Here is a 20,906-nt window from a genome sequence, read left to right on the forward strand (position 1 = left end):
AGACGGAGATATCAAACATAGACTGCAATTAGGTCAATGTGAAGCTTTGTATACAGAGTTTTTATGGCTTTACACATTTTCAAGAAAAACAAAAACAGTGAGGAATGCAGTGTTTGATAGGCTATATGTTCCTTGATTTTTGACCAATGAATTTCAATTACTTTTTCATGTTTCCCTTGAGTTTTTATGTGATTTTTGATAAAATTTTTACTGATTAATCATTTAGAACGCTTAGTTTAAAATGAGCAATTTGCTCACCACTGAAATAAAAAAAAAAAAAAACAACACACTATGGCTTATGAGCAACTTTTACACAACACAAAATCAATATCTAGCCAATGAAATATATGGTTTTAGTTGCTTTTACATCTTATAGAGCACACTAGAAAATGTAGCCTATCTAATCATTCATTTTCTATATTATATCTATTTTATTTAAAAATAAATAAATATATATATATATATATATATATATATATATATATATTATTTTTCTAGGTTTTCCATGACTGTGGGAATCATGTAAGAAAAGAAAATCTTGAAAGTGATAATGAGGCTTTTAACTTTGTATGCTGTTTTATAGCGCAAAGTCTTGTTAAATTTGTGCAGCCATCATTGGCCATATGCTGTTGTTATTTGGCATATTGGTTGTACACCATCTCCTCTTTCCTTACTCCGTAACTGAGTGGACAGCCATCTACTGTTGCCTCATGTGGATGAAAAATTTAGCAGGTTTTTGCAACATGAGCCTGGAAGCCCTGCATCTGCCCTGAGGTTAACCACGTTCAGACTCAAGAAGGAACTTAACAGTCCGAGAGCCTCCAGTAGTAGGAAAGAGATGAGGAGATCTTTAAACTTTTAATATCTGATGCCAACCAGCACATCAAGAATTCACATTCTACCCCATAATTCAACCATATTTTTCACAAAGTCTACATACATTTCATTAATATAGTTGGATTGAAAATTAAATTTAAATATATATATAAGAGATACAGTTTATATACTGTGCCCAATTTGATATTGCTTTTAAATATTTTAACCTTATTTCAGGCGTATCAATTTGACTGTGTATGAGTCCGACAGCGACATCTACTGGTGAAAATCACAACTGACGCTGACAGAGATATAGGCAACAAAGTTCTACATTTTCTAAAATAATAATATTTAATAATGATTAAAAAATAATAATAATAATAAAAAAAACATAACAGACAATTGCATTGCATGTAATATTTGGCAGCAACACTGGCTCATGGAATATAATAACGGAACTAAAAGGACTATTTTATACTGTAGCCTAGCCTAGTTTGACTAAAGAAACAAAAAGCACTCAACGTTTTTTCTTCGTTCCTTTCCAAGGAAAAGCTAACAGCATGACTAGACTCACTCAATAAGAACCTGTGAAGTTTTAATAATCCCTTATGGTTCTGATTGCGCATTGAGTTTCTGTTCTGCGTTATTATTTTCGCGCTTGGAGCGATTTACCGAGCCACCAAATCATCAGTCTGCTATGTAAAAAAAAAATAAAAATAAAAATAATGATAATAATAAAATAAGTCTGCTTTGTTACCACGCATGCGCTCACTAGCCTATTGCGTAATGGAGCAGGTGTGATAAACAGGAGTGTATTTCTTTCCACTGAAGTGTATTATGATATTTTTTGTTTTTATAATTACCCCCATGCAGTAGAGTCCACCCTGTCCCGCGAGACCTCTCAGTTAAATCAACTAACACGCGTTATGAGAAGTCAGACAAACAATGAACTCTGCAGCTGCTATCTTCTTTTAAGCTGGATGAAGTGCAAAAGTAGTAGGCTAAACGAGTAAGTAGTAAACACGTTTTCAAACATTAAAATGTATTAACATTGCAGTCTTTTCAAACAGGCTAAAATAAAAAAAAATAAAAAAGTAGCAAAATCAGTAGCCTACCATTTTAATGTCAAAAATAGCCTATTTAAAATCATTTAACCTGAATTCATTAGAATACACCTATTCCAAAGTGAAAGTAATTAGGCACAGCCTACCGTATCCAATTTTTATATTAGTGCACTTCCAAAATGAGTTTTTCTCTGTCTCCCTCCCTCACAGCCTCCTCCTCTTTCTGTGTCTGACTCAGTCCGCGGCTCTCACTCTCAGTGTTTCTGGAGTTCATTCACTGTTAGCTGATCATCATAGATGGAACAGACAATTAAAACTACAAACTGAGCCTTCGGAACACCCCTGACTACTTTAGCCGTTGTGATGTCGGGACGTTTTGTATCGGATCGCTCGAGGATGTCGGGACAGGAGCACCTTTCATTCACACGGATCACAGGTTTGCTCAATCTATTTTCCGAAGGCAATTTCATGTTGCAGATGCTGCACGTAGAACAGCACCTAAAATTAACTGGAAATTATTTTACACAAAAATAATATTGTACATACAACGACATTAGTAGGCAATTTATATAGAATAATTTTAATTGAATGACTATAAAATAATTGCATTAGCCTAAATATTATTATTGAAGTGATTCTATTATTAGCTACATATTAATATTAGCAGCCTATTTTATTATTTGTATTTAGTTATGTTTTTGTACGTTCCACGTCGCATGCTAAAGAAAAAAACAAAGAAAGCAAAGTAAATTTAAGTTTGCTTATAAAACGCAGTCCCCCTCCCAACACCCCTCCCGTTTGACTTTCATTTCGCGGCTTATTGTCGTCTTCTCAGTGGGCGTTGAGTCGAGGGGGGGGTAAACCAATAATAACTGGCATTCTTATACTGCTTGATCAGCTTAGATTAAATTGCTAAACGGATTAAAAGGGAGTGAGGGGGATTGTTCATATATGATCCTCAAACACACTAGCTGTGCTTTTCTGCAGTCATCATGTCTCATTCACTTCTCTAAGTCTAAGCGTGAGACAAAAATGCGTTAAACAGTAGCCTAGTAATTTACTTATAAATCCTAGGCCTAATGTGATGACTAAATAGACCAGAATCATAATTTATCTCAAATACAAAACAACTAAATACAGTGTTTAATCCTTCATGAGAGATAAGTGTACTTCAAAGGGGAATAGCCTAAATCTGACACACCCCTAGAAGAGTGTTTTCTCTAAGACAGCTTTACAGGATCCATGTGTAGCTTGTGTTGAAGAGCAAAGCGCACAGGAACTCCTTGTGCTAGTTATCCTGTCTTAACTGACCAGTCGTGAGCTAGTCATATAGGCCAGCTCTGCTCTGTCTTTACACCATCTCCCCATTCTGCACTGAAGAGTGAAAAATGGTCGGAAATGCCTCTCTGTGCCGGCCGTGCCTGCAGGAAACTGTAAACTACTGATCTAAATTGGGACAGATGACAATACAACTTTAGGAAGGAACTACAGGAATTTCCAAACCACCCTGACAAGAGATGTCACATGATTCTGATAGCTTAATGCATGCATGTTTAAACTCATCTGGTGTTAAAAAAAGAAAAGAAAAAGTGGATTTAATGTGAACGCCAGATTTTGATTGGCTGGTGCCTTTGCTGAAAGAATTAAAGTGTTATAACGTCAGCTGACTTTATAAGGCATAGCCTTTCCAAAGTCATTGACACATAAATTAAAGTTTTAGCTTAGAAGATTTAATTTTAGTAACACTGAAATGCCTGAACTAATGCTTTGATGATCCTAATCACCTAAAGACACAATCTAAAGTGCCAGGAAACGGCGTTATGGTAGCATCTAAATTAACTGCTTTTATTCAAGTAAAAATAATTTTATTTAATATGGCTACATCAATCTGAAAACATTAATCACACCAATAACAATCATTTTAAGGGTTACATCCGGTAAAACTGCACAGTTTCAGCTTAATAAGTCTATATGAAATGTATCAAATTAACAAAAACCTTGCTGCTAATTAAAAAAATGTTAAATGAAAAATATTTTAATCACTTATACCTCAACAAACAAATTAGTTAATGCATTTGTACATCAGATTTCTTCATTTATTTTGCAGATATCAAGAATCCAGAGATGTTTTTAAGGCTCATGCTGATTTTCAGCCATGCTTACAAGACAATAAGTGCCAAATCAATTAATCCTTTTATAAGACTTATCACATTTACAGGCCCGTAGTGGAGCTATAAATTAATTAGGATTTTAAGTCTTAGTAATAAATTATAATTATAATATGCATGCTAATTTTTGTAAATTACAGTAGGCTACCGGTAATGAGGAAAAACACTAAAGGTCCTTGCACACTGAGTCTGAAATTTTCGTATGCATTTCTCATATTTGTCATCCTTTCCTATCAATGCTTGCTATGGATGCGAAAACGCAGAAAATCGAAACTGGTCTGAATTTTTTTTTTTTATGACGGACGAAGTTTCGGAGGCACAACGTGAGGTCGTATTTATTTTATAACGTGTGAAAATTTCGGACTTCGTGTGCAAAGACCTTTATAGTCAAACTGAATTAACTACTAGAATTTCCAAATATATATTTTCTAAAGTCTAATATATTTTCAGCTAAGTCCATGCCAATAATACTTGATTATTTGTATTAAATATTTAAAGATTAGATATCTAATTGTGGAAGTGTGAATGAAAGCTTGATAATAAATTTGCTCCACAGTTTAGGCTGTTCTTCAGTCTCACAGACAGATGTGATAAACTTGGTGTGATATTACATCTATGACAAGACAAGTAGATGGCAAATTAAATTTATGATATGTTGACGTCATAGATGTGGGAACTTTATATTTTTCCATATAAATCAGTGCACGCTGCCTCTGTATTAAACAGCAGCTAGGTTGAGGCTCAGTCTGTGACTCATCTTGACTCATTAGTTCAAGTCTGCAAAGTCACAACTAGCATCTGTAAGAATTCTTTCCTCTTGGACTCAAGTCTCAGTCTCACATATCTTCTGAGACTAGCCTAGACCTGCATCACATGTTAAATTATACATGAAGCTGCTTGACAGATGCCTCCTTACTAAAATACACAGCTGTAACAAACTAACGTTACAGCTCTTGTATCTTATTACGTCAAAATTGCATATTGGTGTTGGATATATGCTAGTCGGCATGTCATAGGTTTGCATCAGTATATGAAAGTGAAGAGTGTTGGGCGACTCTTGGATGACTAATTTTTCTCTTTTAAAAGTTCTACTTTGACTTCATACTTGACGTGTAAATTTTCTGAGTCTCGCTGTGTTACAGCACAGCGTTTGTATCTGTCTGCTTCCTGAGACGTTTGTTTGTTAGTAACCGTGTGTCTGTGAGGCGCTTGTATTTGTGTCTGTGCCTCAGGCGCTTGGAGCTGTGCAACCCCCTGAACAGACAGTCTCAATCACTCTCTGATAGACTCACAGAGCTCATGTAGTCACTGCTACATTCACTCTGAAGCTTAGTCACACTTTCATAAACATACTGACACAAATACAGTCTAATACACATACACATGAGCTAATATGAAACTGCACTTTCTGACTAGGCATCTATGACATTGCTAATAAGAATATGAGATAGTGAAAGGTACGAGATCCACACTTTAATAAATGATTTTTCAAATGATTTTTTTAACATAAAAAAAGTTATATGCATATACAGTATAAGTAAAATGTGTATAAACTGTCACCATTTCTGTATTTTCACACCTTTTTTTAAACACCTTTTACCTTATAGTTCATTTTAAACGGTCCTGTAATGTGGCAAATTATGTTTTAACTTTTGAATTACAAATATTCAGTATATTGTATGATTCAAAAGTTTGGGGTCAGTAAGGTTTTTTCTTTTTCTTTTTAATGTTTTAAAAAGCAAAAAACAAATCCCGCACACTATCTATGCAAAAAATATATCTAAATATTTATTAACGACGTTTCGGTCGCATGACCTTCATCAGGATTTTTTTTTTTTTCTTTTCTCTTTTCAAACATGACAGTCACAAAGTAAACCACATTTCTTTTTAATGTTTTGAAAGAAGTCTCTTATGCTTACCAAGGCTGCATGTTTCTGACTAAAAATATTGTGTGAAATTCTTACAATGGAAAAGTACTGTTTTCTATTTTAATTTTAATATGTCATTTATTCCTGTGATGCAAAGCTGAATTTTCAGCATCGTTACTCCAGTCTTCACTGTCACATGATCCTTCAGAAATCATTCTGTGATGACTTGCTACTGAAGAAAAAATTATCAATGTTGAAAACAATAATGCTGTTTAATGTTTTTGTGGGAATCCTTTTTTTTTTTTTTTTTTAATGAGTAAAATGTTTTAAAAGAACAGCATTTATTTGAAATTGAAATATTTTAAATGTCTTATTGTTACTTTTAATCAATTTAATGCAAACCTACTGAAAAGAAGTGTTTTTCTGTAAGTAAATAAAATAAAATGTTGCTGGCCTCCAAACTTTTTGTGCTGCTTCTTGTTTTTGAGGAACTGATACATTTTTAAAGATTCTTTGATGAATAGAAAGTTCAAAAGAACAGCATTTATCTTAAATAGAAATATTTTGTTACATTTAAATGTGCGATTTATATTTTTATTTAATTTAGTGTGCCTTACTGAATAGAAGTATTAATAAATAAATAAAGTTAGTTAGTCAGTTACTGGGCCCAAACTTTTGTCTCCTAGAGGATAAATATGAATGAAGAAGAATAGGTATAAAGAATCAGCAATGGATGTGTCAACTTCCCAAAAGAATTTCATGTCAATTATCCACATGCCCTGCTTATAAACACATACTTTCAGTACGACACACCCGCATTTAAAACATTTCAAAAGCAGGCTTGAAAAATATAACCATAAATACAATAACAGGTGAGCTCTGCTTTGAAAATCAGCCACATAATACAGGCTATACTGCTCATGTTTACATGCGTCAAACAGACTGGCACATGGGACGCGTTGCTGTAGACATTCAAGCACATCAGACTTTGTGAAGATCAGAGCACACAGGTAATGCGGTTTGCCCTTTCAGGCTCATACATGCGGCTATTTTGCTGATGTGACGCACAGCGCTGCATTGTGAGTGGTAATCTGTGCATCCATGTGGGATTTAGTGTCTTGCTTGCAGCTCTTTAAACTTTGTGTTGTGGAGGCAAGCCTGAGCATTTCCCTCCTTTTTTCATTATGGACTGAGGATCAACATGATTACAGTTTTTAAACATCAGAGGTATAATTATGTAATGAAGTGGAGAATTAGCCCATACTTTTTATGTTCTAATGTTAACCGTCATGCAGGAAGGACGTCTGTTGCTGTGCCTGGTTTACTGATCTCTTATGTTCTGTTTGAATCTGAGAAAAGGCCATCTGATGTGTCAAAAATGTGTTCAGAACTGAATCTAGGCAAAATTTCAACTTGAATAATATGCTTTAACATGTTATACAGCTTCTTTTTGGGAACTCGGAGATGCCTGGTATTAAAATATGATTAAATATCAACAGTATTTTCTCATTTGTGTACACATTGTGGGGTTTTTCTAGATTAGTTTCAATTAGATTAATTTCAAACTTTGGAAGGACTGACTAAATATCCGTCAAATCTGTATACTAAATCTATATACTTTGTCTTTCAGCAAAGTGTAAAAGCTTCAATAATGTTTGTCAAATTAACTTTTTATTTGTTTGTTGAACAATCTTTTTATCATTTTTACAGTCTTATAAAGACAGATTGCCAAAACAGGCTGAACTGAGTCCGACTGTATTACAGACTGAAGACAGCGCCATCATGTGTTCAGTCTTCTACAGTGTACTTAAAATTGACCATATAATGCGATCTAGTATATTATAAATATATTTTCTTAAAGTATTTTAAATTATATTGTAGTATGTTTTATAACGTATTTAAAAACAGTGATTTTAGAAAAATGCAGGAAAAAAAATCATTTTTGCACAGTGAGCACACAATGGCACATTTGACCAATCAGAATCAAGTATTCCACATCACTGCGTGTTTAAAGTATTTTTCAAATATAAATGTATCTTAACTTTTTTCCTGTATTTGTAGTGACAAAATATTAAATGCCACTGCTATTTTTGGACAAGATCAGTTGGCTTGTTTGTTGAACAGTTTTCTGTTTTCTGTCCTTTAGGATGTGTGTATGAGTTGAGATAGAGCTCAGGCCAGTGATGGAGGCAGGACTGAACTGCAGCTCTCACTGTGAGTCTGGCGTCTGCTTCATCTACCCCGGAGTGAACATCCAGCAGGGCTGGGATGTCCTGCAGAGACTGTGTGCGCTCGCAGCGGTACATTCACACGCTCACCCCCGTCCACCACCATATACACTCAGAGGCAGTCACAATTACATTCACAAACAGTGGGATCCACAAGTTTGAGTGAGGCCACTAGTTAAAACGCTTCTATTTTGTATTTTTCTTATTTTGTTCTTTTGAACTTTTGATTTTACAAATAATCTAGGAAAAAATGTATCACCATTTCCACAAAAACATTAAGCAGCACAGCTGTTTCTAACATAATAATAATAAATGTTTCCTGAGCAGCAAATCAGCATATCAGAATGATCATGTGACACTGAAGACTGGAGTAATGATGAAAATTCAGCTTTGATCACAGAAATAAATTACATTTTAAATATGAAGAGTTTATTTGCAAAAACAGATAACTCACAATAATGTTTTTATTGTGTTTCATTGTGTTAGTTAGCTGGGGTTTTTTTTTAGTTATTTTTGAACCTAGTCAAAATAACCCACCTGCAATTTGATTGAGATTAATTGGAATGCACAATGAAAAAACATGATTTTTGAGAATTGTTAAAAACGGAGTTATCTGTTTTTGCAAATTAACTCTTCATATATATTTACATATAGTGTTTATAAATTGTAATAATATTTCACAATATTACTGTCATTACTGTATTTTTGATCAAATAAATGCAGCCTTGGTGAGCATAAGAAACAAACCATACAGTTTACAAACAAACAGTAGTTTATACATTCATTATATTGTGCTGTTTGTCTGTGTCTAGAGGGGTGTGGATGTACAGAGTCGATCGCTGTCTCCTGCTCTTCGTGCTGTGGTCTGGACGCTGCTCTCTTTTGGGATTCTGCTGACGCTCTTCTTTCTCATTTTCACTCTGCGCTTCAAAAACAACAGGTACACAATCTCTGGATCTCAAACATGACTTGGGACTCATTTATTGCTTTACAGGTGGTCTTTTTGTCCATCAAGTACATGAATTTTGATTATGTACCTCTGACACAGGATAGTGAAGATGTCCAGTCCCAATCTGAATGTGTTGACTCTATGTGGCAGTGTACTCACATACAGCAGCGGCTTCTTATTCGCTGTGGAGGAGAGAGCACCGCTGTCAGGAGCAGGATCAAGAGCTGTCTTACAGGTACAAACACACAACACACACAGTCTGGTATTTGTGGTTTACGGGGACTCTCCATAGGCGTAATGGTTTTTATACTGAACAAACTGTATGTGCTATCGCCCTACACCAACCCTACACCTAAACCTACCCCTTACAGGAAACTACTGGCAATTTTTGAATTTCATATAACACCGTTTTGTATGCTTTTTAAGCCTTTTGTTTTACGGGGACACAGGAAGTGTCCTCATAAACCATGTTTGCGTTGTAGTACCCATGTTATTATACACATTTGTGTCCTCATAAACCATATAACAGTACACACACACACACAGTTATTTAGGTAGTTTGATGGAGCTGACATTCAAAAAATAAGACCCTCTTCTCTACTATGTACCTGCCTATATGTAAGTGTAACTAAAGCAGTCCTATGAATCACACAGCTGGCTTATTGCTCTGAATTGCTAAATGGCTGTTTACATTTTACAGCACCATAAACCTCCTATGCTAGAAATGTCTCGGGATTTAGTTATTTGAATGTTGTGTATGTCTGCATGTGAATGTGTTGCTGTTTTATATGGATTAGCAGTGGTTTAAAAAAAATATATATATATATATATATATATATATACACATACACACACACACACATATAAATATATATATATATATATATATATATATATATATATATATATATATATATATATATATATATACACACACATATGTATGTATATGTATAGATTTATTCAGCAAGGACACATTAAACTGCACATAAAACATTTGTTACAATTTTTTTATTCATCAAAGAATCCTGAAAAAATGTAGCACCATTTTTGCAAGGAATATTAGGCAAGAATAATAGGCAGCACAAATGTTTTCAAATGTTTCAGTAGTGATGCTGAAAATTCAGCTTTGCTTCACAGGAATAAATTACATTTTACAATATATTCAAATAGAAAACAGTTATATTAAATTGTAGCGTATTTTGTAATTTCCTTATTTTTCCCATTACAAAAAAGAAATTTGCATTAATCCGGAAATTATACAGCCATATTATAACTATATAAGTTCATACAAATGCTTTTGCTACAAATCTACACACAACATTATTTTGAATTTTCAACAGCAATGTAGAATAGATGAACAAATGTTTGAGTTCCCAAGGCATTAAAATGGATTTGCAATATCAAGATCATTTTCAGTGACAGCTGAAACTCTTCCTGCAGCTCATCCTTTACTGTTGAGCTCTTTTTGACTTCATTGTGGCTTAAAACAGGTTCCAGGTTCAGTTTAACAAACAGTCATGATTTGTATAGTTAAAAGCTGTTCTTGTGTTTGATGGTGTGTATCATTTTTCTGTACCATCTCAATTTCCATCCCAGGCACGGATGTGGACACTGTGTATCGGCAGCTCTCTGGTGTTTGGCCCCATTCTTGGGAAAACATGGCGGCTTTACAGAGTGTTCACTCAGCGTGTGCCCGACAAGAGAGTGGTGAGCTGTAATATACAGTATGTTTGTGCATGAACAGGCTATGAATCATTGCTTGATATCACTGGCTTCACCATAGTACTTTGTTCGCTTGTGTTTCAGATTATTAGAGACATCCAGCTGATGGGTTTGGTTGCTCTGTTGGTCTTAGTGGATGTTGTTGTTCTAGCAGCATGGGGTCTGACGGATCCGATCAAGTGCTCTCGCTCTATCAGTGCTATGGTGAAGGTACACCCACTTTCTATATATTCACAACCATTATTTCAATATAGGGGGATATAAAGAGCCATTAAACGGATGACTGATGCAAGCTCAAATCATTTATGGCATGTAAAGTATTTTGTGTCGTTTCTTTTTTTGTCAGGTTGTAGAGCGGGATGCGTCCTACTCTCTGTCCCAGTTGGACTCCTGTTCTTCTCTCTACTCTGACCTGTGGGTAATCCTGCTCTCTGTGCTTAAGGTAAAATTCAGCTTGGCCTTCATAGGAATGAATTACATTACAGTTTATATGCTCACACTAACTCTCTTTGCTCTTTTGCAGGGCAGCCTCCTCCTGTACGGCACATATCTTGCCGGCCTGACAAGCAATGTGAGCTTACCTCCAGTAAACCAGTCTATGACCATCATAGGTGCTGTCTGCCTGGTCACCATGTCGAGTGCTGTGGCCATACCCGTCTCTCTTTACCTGTACACCTGGCCCAATGTGGTCTACAGTGTAGTGTCTGGAGCCATCTTCATCTGCACAATGGCCATTAACTGTCTACTGTTTGTCCCTCAAGTACGTCCCAGTAAATTCGCTGCCAATGTCTTGTGATTTGCAGTCAAACTCTGAGTCAATCTTTGTTTTTGGAGTTTCAAACTTAATCAAGAGGCTTATGTTGAGGCACAACCGATCGATCTACAACAGGAGAGGCAGAAGCAAGTGATGAGTCAGCATGAAACATCAAATGTGTTTACACAATGTGTCCTGTAGGTTTGGAGAGGACACTGCCAATGTCAGCTCTTTATGACTGTGGATTTTGGGTAATATTACACCAGTTCATTGTGGATCAATCAGAACCAAAGAGCTTGTGTGTGATTAGGATAAAAATGCTGGCAAAAGGGGGAAACATTTGCTTAATGAGACCTGATAATGCCTTCCCGCCCATTTCCCCCCATTAGAAACACTCGATAATGTATATAATTTAATACTCTTGCTGTACCATCATCTTTATCATTATTATTCTTCCCTCTAGCTGACCCAGTGGAGACAGTTTGAAGAGGAGACAAATTCTCACCCCAGTCAAATGGCCAAATACTTCAGTAGTCCCAGCAAGACCACACACTCCATGTACAGCGAGGATGAGATCTACTATCTACTTGGAGAAAACGACTCCATGAAAAGGCTCATCAATGAGGTAACGATAATTATTACATCTTCATTATTCAAAGCAAAGCTTTTCACTTCACTTTTGTTCTGTTTAGCAATTATAGCCTACACACCACAAAACCTAGAGGGACATGTGCTACCTGAAACCCAAAGTAAACTTTGCTTATCCACATCCTGTGCCATCTCAGATGTACGCATGATGTAATTTTCGTCTTCAAAATTTAGTTCACTTCCAGAATAAAAATTTCCTGATCATTTACTCACCCCCGTGTCATCCAAGATGTTCATGTCTGTCTTTCTTTAGTCGAAAAGAAATCAAGGTTTTTGAGGAAAACCTTCCAGGATTTTTCTCCATACAGTGGACTTCAATGGGAGCCAAAGGGTTTAAGGTCCAAATTGCAGTTTCATTGCAGCTTCAAAGGGCTCTATGTGATCCCAGCTGAGAAATAAACGGCTTATTTAGTGAAATGATCGGTCAATTTCTAAAAAATTAAATTAAATAAAAAATAAACTTTTGATCCACAAATGCTCATCTTGCACTAGCTTTGCGATGCGCATCCACAACTTCACGCATTACATAGTTGAGCATTTGTGGTTAAAAGTATATCTTTTTTTTTTTTTTACAAAATGACTGATCATTTCACTAGATAAGAACCTTATTCCTCAGCTGGGATCGTGCAGAGCCCTTTGAAGCTTCACTAAAACTGCAATTTGAACCTTCAACCTGTTGGTCCCCATTGAAGTCCACTATATGGAGAAAAATCCAGGAATGTTTTCCTCATAAACCTTAATGTTTTCTACTGAAGAAAGAGAGATATGAACATATTGAAAACATGGGGGTGAGAAATTTTTATTCTGGAAGCAAACTAATCCTTATGTATTTTGAATACAAAATATTGTGTGTATTAATATGCCACAGAATTGCTAGATGGTTACTATGGTGTTCCTTGTTGGTTGCTAATGTGTTCTGAATGGTTTCTAGCTGGACTATTTGAAAGGTAGGTGGGAAGAGACAGAGAGATGGATAGATATATAGATAGATAGATAGATAGATAGATAGATAGATTTTCAAGGGAAATCTATGGGATTTTAGTTAACTGGCTGCTGCAAAACCATTAGTCGATTAGACACAGGCATACAGCACATGGAGTCAGACTCAGAAGAGGCTGAAGGACTTTGATTGTGGTGGATGTAGCTTAAAAGCTATAGTAGGACTTGAATTTAGAGATTTAGGTCTTGGTTTAAAGGATTTTTTCAAGCCAACATGAAATCTCTGAGTTCATTTGATTACACTGCTCTGAGTAAAGCGATGGAACTAGTTTTGTCCACACTGCGATTATTGGTTTGTGTGAGCGAGTGATGATGAATTCCAGCGTTGGGTGTGGACAGCAGTGTGTTTTGCGTCACTACCCCACGAGTGAGGCTGGATCCTTTGTTTTACATTTCCTCAAGGCACTGCTTTGTGATCTCATATCCTGTAAAATTGGCACCTAAACCATACACCTACTTAGTCGTTCTAGATAATGACCGTGATTAGGGCAATCAGATTTTAAACCATTTTTCCCATGTGTCCTCCATATTTGCAGAAGAATGCCGTTATTGATAGCCTACAGGAACAAGTGAACAATGCCAAGGACAAGCTGCTCAAACTGATGACTGCTAGCCACCCCTTGGACGAAAGAGAAATGGACTCCTCCAACACGAACCTCAACTCCATCTCCACCCAAACCACAGTGGTATCTCCTGATTCTCCAGCGCTAAGGAAATACTCAGAAGTTGCTCCCACCAGAGTTCTCTCTCCACCTCCGTATGTACCTCCTCCACCGCTTCATGCTCACACTACCTCACAGCAAACATCCCCTGAAGGTCCAGTAGCTACAGAAGTTCCTCTGTCTTCACCATCACACCTGAGGTATTCACCTCCTCAAGATAACTCTTCCAATGAGGTCTCTCAGGTTGTGAGTCTGAATGAAAGCATAGAAGATGCAGTTCCAACCATGAACAATCTCAGAAACTCAGGTCTTGGAAAAGAGATTTCGGAGAAGCCACTAGATGTGCCTTCAGATCAGGAAAATACAGCCCAGGGTTCCTCTCTACTAGGTCCCGCTCGATGTAGTTCACCTCAGGTTGAGTCTCCAGTGCCATCGGCCTCTGTTGAGCTTCCCGCTATGTCACCAACAGGACGACTGGGTTTTGTAACCAATGAGCAGCTGGTGGAGATCTTGCAGGATCTGAGCGTGGATGCCGTAAGCAGCTTCGTCAAATCACCCGACCATGTGCGAAGCCCGTCCCTCAATCCGGATGAACTGAGCTCAGCTCTTTCTCCTCGATCTCCTCTACAGTTCTTCTTCCCCACCATCTCACCCTATCTCATGCGTAAACGCAGACCTCCTTTTTACTCCTCAAGAGGTGGACCTCCCCCTTACTATTTTCCAGGCTCGGATCCTCCAGGACGCAGGAGGGAATCAGTACTAATGGACCATGAAAAGTTGAGGGACGATGGCTCTCAAAGACCTGACTTGTGGCATGAGGGAAGGAGGAGGAGAAGGGATGAGAAGGCACAGGCTCGATGTGGCTCGGGACAGGAGAGTTGGGAATGTTCTTCTCACAAATGCTCCATTACGCCTTTCACGGGACAGGTTCCTCAGCCTGCCTCTGCTGGACTGATAGAGGGGGTGAAACACTCAGAGGAGCCGTATGATTACTCAGACTCAGACTCCAGCAGCTCGGAGGACTATTACTACCAGCGGCCCTACTGCGGGGCCTGTCATCACCCCTACGACTCCACAGACAGCCTCACCTCAGGGACCTCTGACAGCGAGGATGAGGACTTTTACCACTCAGCACATCCTGTTGTGAACTTTAAAGTGGATGTTAAACCAACCTTTGTCTGAACAGACTGCACATCCACTAGTTGTATTTGACATGATGCTCTTTTTGTTTTGTTTGGACCTAATTAAATTATTCAGATATAGACTATCTGTAAGGTTTTTTATTTATTTATTTTTATTTTTTTGAAAGAAGTCTCTTATGCTCAGCAGGGCTGGATTCATTTGAAAAATATTTTAAAACTTATTTATCAGAAATTCAGTTAAAACCGTAATACTGTAATCAGCATATTAGAATGATTTCTGAAGGATCATGTGACACTGAAGACTGGAGTAATGGGTTCTGATAATTCAGCTTTGCCAACACAATTTTAAAATAGAAAAGTTATAAAAAAATAAAAAAAACATTAATAATAAAATGTAACTATTCCAAACTTTTGACCCGTATTGTACATAAAAAATGCACTTAAATACACCTCTTCTTTGTAAAACTTACATTTAATAAAATTTAATTAGATATTTTTGGTGGTGTCTAAAGTAAAAAAATATCCAATAGTATAATAAAGTTCTCATTAATGGCTAAATTCTTTTAGAAGAATTTAAGTGGTATAATTTATTATTTCTTAACTAAATCATAAAAATAGGAAAGGATATGACAGAGACAACTCTGTCAAAGTCAGTATTTATTATTATTATTTTTTTACATTTTTATTTCAGGTTTTTAGATGTCAAATTGAATCAGGAATAATATGTGTATTTTTTTTTTTTTTTTTTTTTTTTTAATCAAAAAATATGTTTGAAAATTGTGCTGATGTACACATTTCATTTACTTGATCACAATTTTTAGTCATAAAATTTATATCATGTAAAGGAAAAACCTAAATTGAACATAATGTACTAGGTCATAAAGAAGTAGTTTGGTGGTCTTGCTTACCACTTCTCTGATTAACATAACTAATGAAAATGAGCCATTTGAGTGAGTGGAGAGGAAAAGTGAGCCAATACCAAGACCATATTTGGTCTTTCCTGTGTCTGTTAAAAAAGGTATTTGTTTACACTTATTTCTTCAAGAAAGCTATTATTATACAGTTTCAGGAATATCCATACACTTTTTAAACATTTTAAAAATATAATTCAAAGTCATAAGTTGACTGATTTTTACAATCCTACATTAATTTATTTAGAAACACTGTGCAGCTTAAAAGAGAGATTAGATGAGGAGGAAATATTCCAATCCAAATACTGTCAAAATATAAATAATCAAAATAAAAACAATCAGCTGTGAAGTTAGCTTTTATTGTGTTCTGTATTGCATTTGAATCCTTATTACGTTCCTTGATCATTTAAATGGCTCTTGCAGTCCTGTTATTCAATAGGCTATCCTAGAAATATTTCCAAATTATAAATCTTTCTCTTGCAATATTAAAATGCTTTATTTTGTGCTACATACAACTTTACAGAGCCGCTGCTTTGGTTTAGTCAGTCTGTTTATAATATTTATTTTTGGCTAGTCTTTGTGTGTATGTGTGTGCATTTTTATACACGGTAATGTTTTATGTTTACCAAGGCTGTTATATATGTGTTTATCTCCTTATTTATCTTATTTAAACTCAAAGGAGGAAATGTGACTGAAGAACTTGAGCTGCATCATGTTGTTTCTTCAAACAGTGTTTTTGAAACTGAATTATTTTTTGCATATATTGCATTTATGTAAATATTTTATTGTGTGTGAATGCGTTTATATCTCTGTCCCTCTTGTAAACATGTTTTCTCCATGAACCTAAGTTTGTTATTGAATCTCTCTTTGAAAGGAATGAGCATCTACAAACAAATACATGAACATGATTGCATAAGCATACTAAAAGACTGAATGTAAGTGATGAGATGTGTTTATCATTGTTTGTGCATGTGAATAAATGTGTGTACAACAGTATATACATCTGTGCATGTGTGCAAACACACATCCACATTTGCCCAAGGAAGTATCTGCATTAAGGAAAAAAGAAAACCGCAACTTGCATCACTTGTTCTATTGCAGATGTAGGGCTATTTGTGAAACATCATTGTAAAATGTGCTCAAAGCAGCAAGATCTCATCACAGAAAAGAGTGGAAGCAGAAAAGAATCACAGATATTGTTCAACATTCAGGATGTATACAGTAAAATGGTTGCAAATGAAACATTTGCACTGTAGATCTAAACCACAATAATGTTGATGGCCAGGGGAAAAAGAGAATCTGCCCATCTACAAAACGAAAATAAGCAATTATGTTGGATGCTATGTTATGCAAGCCCACTGCAGGAATGTGCAATCATTTTTAGCTGAAACATGCCTGTGTTATGTACAACATCCTTGCACTTGGATATTTATACTTCCCTGCTGTAAAAGGCAAAAAAGTGTCATGTTAAAGGAAAACTTTCTAACTCTTTGCTAATGCATAAGCCATCAGATTCAAAAACTTATTTAACAACACCAGTAAATCGTTTTCCTGATTGTTCTTGGTACGTCACAGGTCAAAGAATACACCGGTCAAAGGACAAAGCCAACATGGTAGGATAGTAGTTCATCAAATTCAGTATTTACTAGAAAAGTGCAATGGAGTGAACTGAATACTCAAATACTATTGATGAACTACTCATATAAGCCTTTAAAACTGCCTCACATCTGTCATCAGCCTTCTAGTAATGTCAGACTCAGTGTTCCATGAATATGAAAAATGAAACTGCTCGTAAGTAAAGCCAGACAGACTTGCAAATGACATAGCAGTTTTTTAACCAGAGAAGTAAAAGATCACAGTAATTCTGCTGTCTTAGCATTGTGACGTTACAGCATCACCTCTCTTTTCAGCACAAGATGCACATTCACTGCCAATCTAACAGTTTTGCTGACCTAAGAATACCTATTGGACAAAAAGGAGTAGGCCTATAATTTGGATGAAAATAATTTTCTTTTGGGTTTGAAAATTATTTTTTAGGATTGTAAAATGTTGCTTCAGAAGAAAGGCTATTAAGGTTCTTCCTTCAAAGTACTGTAACTGGAAACTGCAACGACTTTTGTTTTGATTGTAGCCATCTTGTTAATTCTCCTTTGAAAATTTAAATTCATAAAGTTCAAGTGGCTGAGCTTGAATCTAATTTAATACTATACTCTTTTGATAAAATATTTAACTTAGAAAATATTCCCTTTTATAGCTAAAAAGGACCCACATGAAAAATACTATAGTAATTTATAGTAAATACTATAGCGTTTTTGAACCATACCATAGTAAAGTGTATACTGTATATATTATAGTATTTAAAACACTTTGTTAATGAATGCTACAGCATACTGTAGTATTAACTATGGTGAACTGATAAACTGTAATAAAAACTGTAGTATACTTTAGTTTTTACTAGAGTAAACTGTAGTGTATTGTAGTATAATATACCCTACACTTGTAGAAAACTTAGTAGCTACAGTATTGGGTAAAGTAATTTGTTTATATTACTATAGTTGTTATATTACCACAGCAACTACTACAGAATTACCATAACAAATTAATTCAAGTACTTTACTATAGAATGGTTCAAAAACACTATACTATAAATTACTAGTATTTTTTTTATTTTTTAATGCTGACACGCTAATTAAGTGATTATAATCAAAAATTGATGCAAGGCATATGTGAGTGATTTGAAAATTACTCTGTACCAATGGCAAAGCGTCAGGTCACGGAACAGATCACAGGGGCTCAGCTGACTAGCAACAGTGCAGCTTGATTCCTTTTGCGCCATTGATGCTTCTTCACAATTGGTTCGTTTCTTTTCCTCGGTTACGCTTATTGGGTGATTTTACAATCAGTCATTCCACGCGCCCGCCCACGTTCGATTTCCGCGCGTCATCCACGGCTGCAGAACCCTGACAGATTGGCGAATTACGCCATGTGTTCTGCGGACAAACGCATTCGATTGGCTGAGTGTTTCGCCGACGCCCCGCCCATCTGCAAGGAACGGCGCCCGATTGGCTGACTCAGACCTCCCCAGGCCTTCCTGCGCGTTCACATTTTTCCGATTCTTGACGCAGCGGTGTGGCGTAACCCCATCTGTGCTCCCGTTCAACTCTATTACAACTCTTGCGCACGCAGCGTAGTTTACGTTCATCGGTCGGAGTGACAAAGAGAACGAGCACAGACCGACGGAGAAGAAATAAAAAAGGAAATTTCTGAATTACCGTGGGGAACCTGAGCACCGTTTCCTTTTGGAGCCGCACGTTTGGCTCGTTTCTTGAATTACCCGTGTATATTTTGGATTTCTTATTTGTTCATCCGTGTGCATGGAGTTAAGTGGGTCGAGGATAGCAGTCTTGAAATTGGGCAATTGGAAAATTCTCAGTATCGTTGGTTAGAGCAAGGAAGCCGCCATGGCTGGTGCTACAGGATCGCTGAGTCTCCACCTCAGTATATGAAAAATACTGAATGGTGATGAAAAACCACTTCAATTTCTCAGTGTCGTGAGGGTATTTTAGACACGGACTGTGTTCTTTGTGTAAATCTCTGTTCCAGTCAGAGAGAAAGAAACCGACGAGGATCGGTGGGTTTTGTTTCGAGGGAAACTGGGAAAAGGCCAATTTCATGAGCGAATTTATCTGAGGTTTCATCACTGAAGACGATACTAATAGTCACAGAAAAGCGATCCCGAGGAAAATGATCTGAAAGCGAGACGCTTGAGAGCTCACTGAAGAAAACGATCGCGGACAGCCGAGTTGCTTTCGCACCATTTTCCTTATTATTTAAGTCGGAGGCAAACCGCTTGCCGTGGGTCGAAACGGATTCGTTCAAGACAACCGAGCGTATTTTACTCTGAGAGACGCGTGGGATTTCTGATCGGAAAATGTCTGGTCGGCCCAGAACCACCTCCTTCGCTGAGAGCTGCAAGCCAGTGCCGCAGCCGTCAGCATTCGGCAGCATGAAAGTCAGCAGTAAGTATGATTTTTGGACAGCGGGAGATCTGCTTTTAGTGCTTTGGCGAGGCCACTCGTGCTATTGACCGAGCATGGTCGCTTTAAGAAGCGAGAATGGCGCATCGACCGAGTCAGGCACATGAGCTGAGATTTGAGTGCCTTCGAGTGTCACCTTTGGGTGAAATACGACGTGTTCCATTTTAAATCGGTCGGCGTGCTTTATCCCACAGCTGAGCCGATACCGGGGCCCCGCCGTGGGTTAATCGGGCACGACCGGCAGAGGTTCAGGCCAGGTTGGTGGCGAGGGAACTTTTTCTTTTTTTTTTTTTTTCTGTGCGTTTTAATGTAAAGAAGGTCTTGATAGCACATGAGACTGTATCAGAGATGAACAGCCACAGAGCTGAGGCTGTACTTGGCCCTCTGACAGCAGCTCGCCATAATACCATTTTTAAATTAGCATCTGTTTTATTAGGTACCTTTCTCATAACTAATCATCCAGTAGTTATAATATATTTTTATATAATACAACAGCTTAATTTTAAGTACTTCAGTAGTGACTAGCATGTTTTAATGTTTTCTAGTATTAAGCTTTCAAAATTAAGCTATCCAATAATGACTAGTAGCTTTTTTTTTTTTTTAAATCTATTCAGTTAGTTATGTACTTGTATATATGACACTATACTAGTAATTATTCCTTTGCTACTAAGGACAGTCAAGTGACCGTAATAAGATATTGTAAATTTTATAATTGTATCAATTGTTTGCCTCCAACTACTATGTGTTCCAGTTGTTGCTGGCACCTTTTTTCAGCTTTATGGGTATGTATTTATTATATATTTGTATCTGTATATGAGATACTAGTAACTATGACACATGTCACTAGTAACAATTCTTATTTAGGTATTTTTTTTTTTACACTTCTCATATATAATGACTAGTTAGAATTGTTACCTTATAGTTCAATTTTAGTA

The 20,906-nt window shown here is 36.5% G+C and overlaps 2 protein-coding genes across 3 annotated transcripts in view; both read left to right on the forward strand.

The window, feature by feature from the left end:
- Positions 1-1,540: 1,540 nt before the first annotated feature.
- gpr156 (G protein-coupled receptor 156) lies at positions 1,541-16,920 on the forward strand. The gene is made up of 11 exons (XM_058786049.1): positions 1,541-1,825; positions 2,091-2,316; positions 8,063-8,216; positions 8,957-9,084; positions 9,193-9,328; positions 10,693-10,803; positions 10,903-11,028; positions 11,165-11,260; positions 11,342-11,578; positions 12,036-12,197; positions 13,756-16,920. Exons 3-11 carry the CDS (start codon positions 8,100-8,102, stop codon positions 15,061-15,063), a joined length of 2,421 nt encoding a protein of 806 aa, XP_058642032.1. The 5' UTR covers positions 1,541-1,825; positions 2,091-2,316; positions 8,063-8,099; the 3' UTR covers positions 15,064-16,920.
- Positions 16,921-18,982: 2,062 nt separating this feature from the next.
- Positions 18,983-20,906, forward strand: part of gsk3ba (glycogen synthase kinase 3 beta, genome duplicate a) — a 51,655-nt gene continuing 49,731 nt past the window's right edge. The window contains exon 1 of one of the 2 annotated variants that reach the window (XM_058787836.1): positions 18,983-19,953. In XM_058787836.1, coding sequence (XP_058643819.1) covers positions 19,866-19,953 — 88 coding nt within the window. In that variant the 5' untranslated portion in view covers positions 18,983-19,865. The remainder of the gene's footprint in view (positions 19,954-20,906) is intronic. The other variant, XM_058787837.1, reaches the window with a different exon arrangement.

This window comes from Onychostoma macrolepis, chromosome 09 (genome assembly GCF_012432095.1).
Source record: "Onychostoma macrolepis isolate SWU-2019 chromosome 09, ASM1243209v1, whole genome shotgun sequence".
Classification (NCBI taxonomy): domain Eukaryota; kingdom Metazoa; phylum Chordata; class Actinopteri; order Cypriniformes; family Cyprinidae; genus Onychostoma; species Onychostoma macrolepis.

Excerpts from the sequence above, each read along its gene's own strand:
- gpr156 (XM_058786049.1), top strand. The coding sequence starts at position 8,100 with ATGGAGGCAGGACTGAACTGCAGCTCTCACTGTGAGTCTGGCGTCTGC. Across the intron at positions 9,329-10,692 it reads GATCAAGAGCTGTCTTACAG|GCACGGATGTGGACACTGTG; the intron begins GTACAAACACAC and ends TTTCCATCCCAG. Across the intron at positions 11,261-11,341 it reads TCCTGCTCTCTGTGCTTAAG|GGCAGCCTCCTCCTGTACGG; the intron begins GTAAAATTCAGC and ends GCTCTTTTGCAG.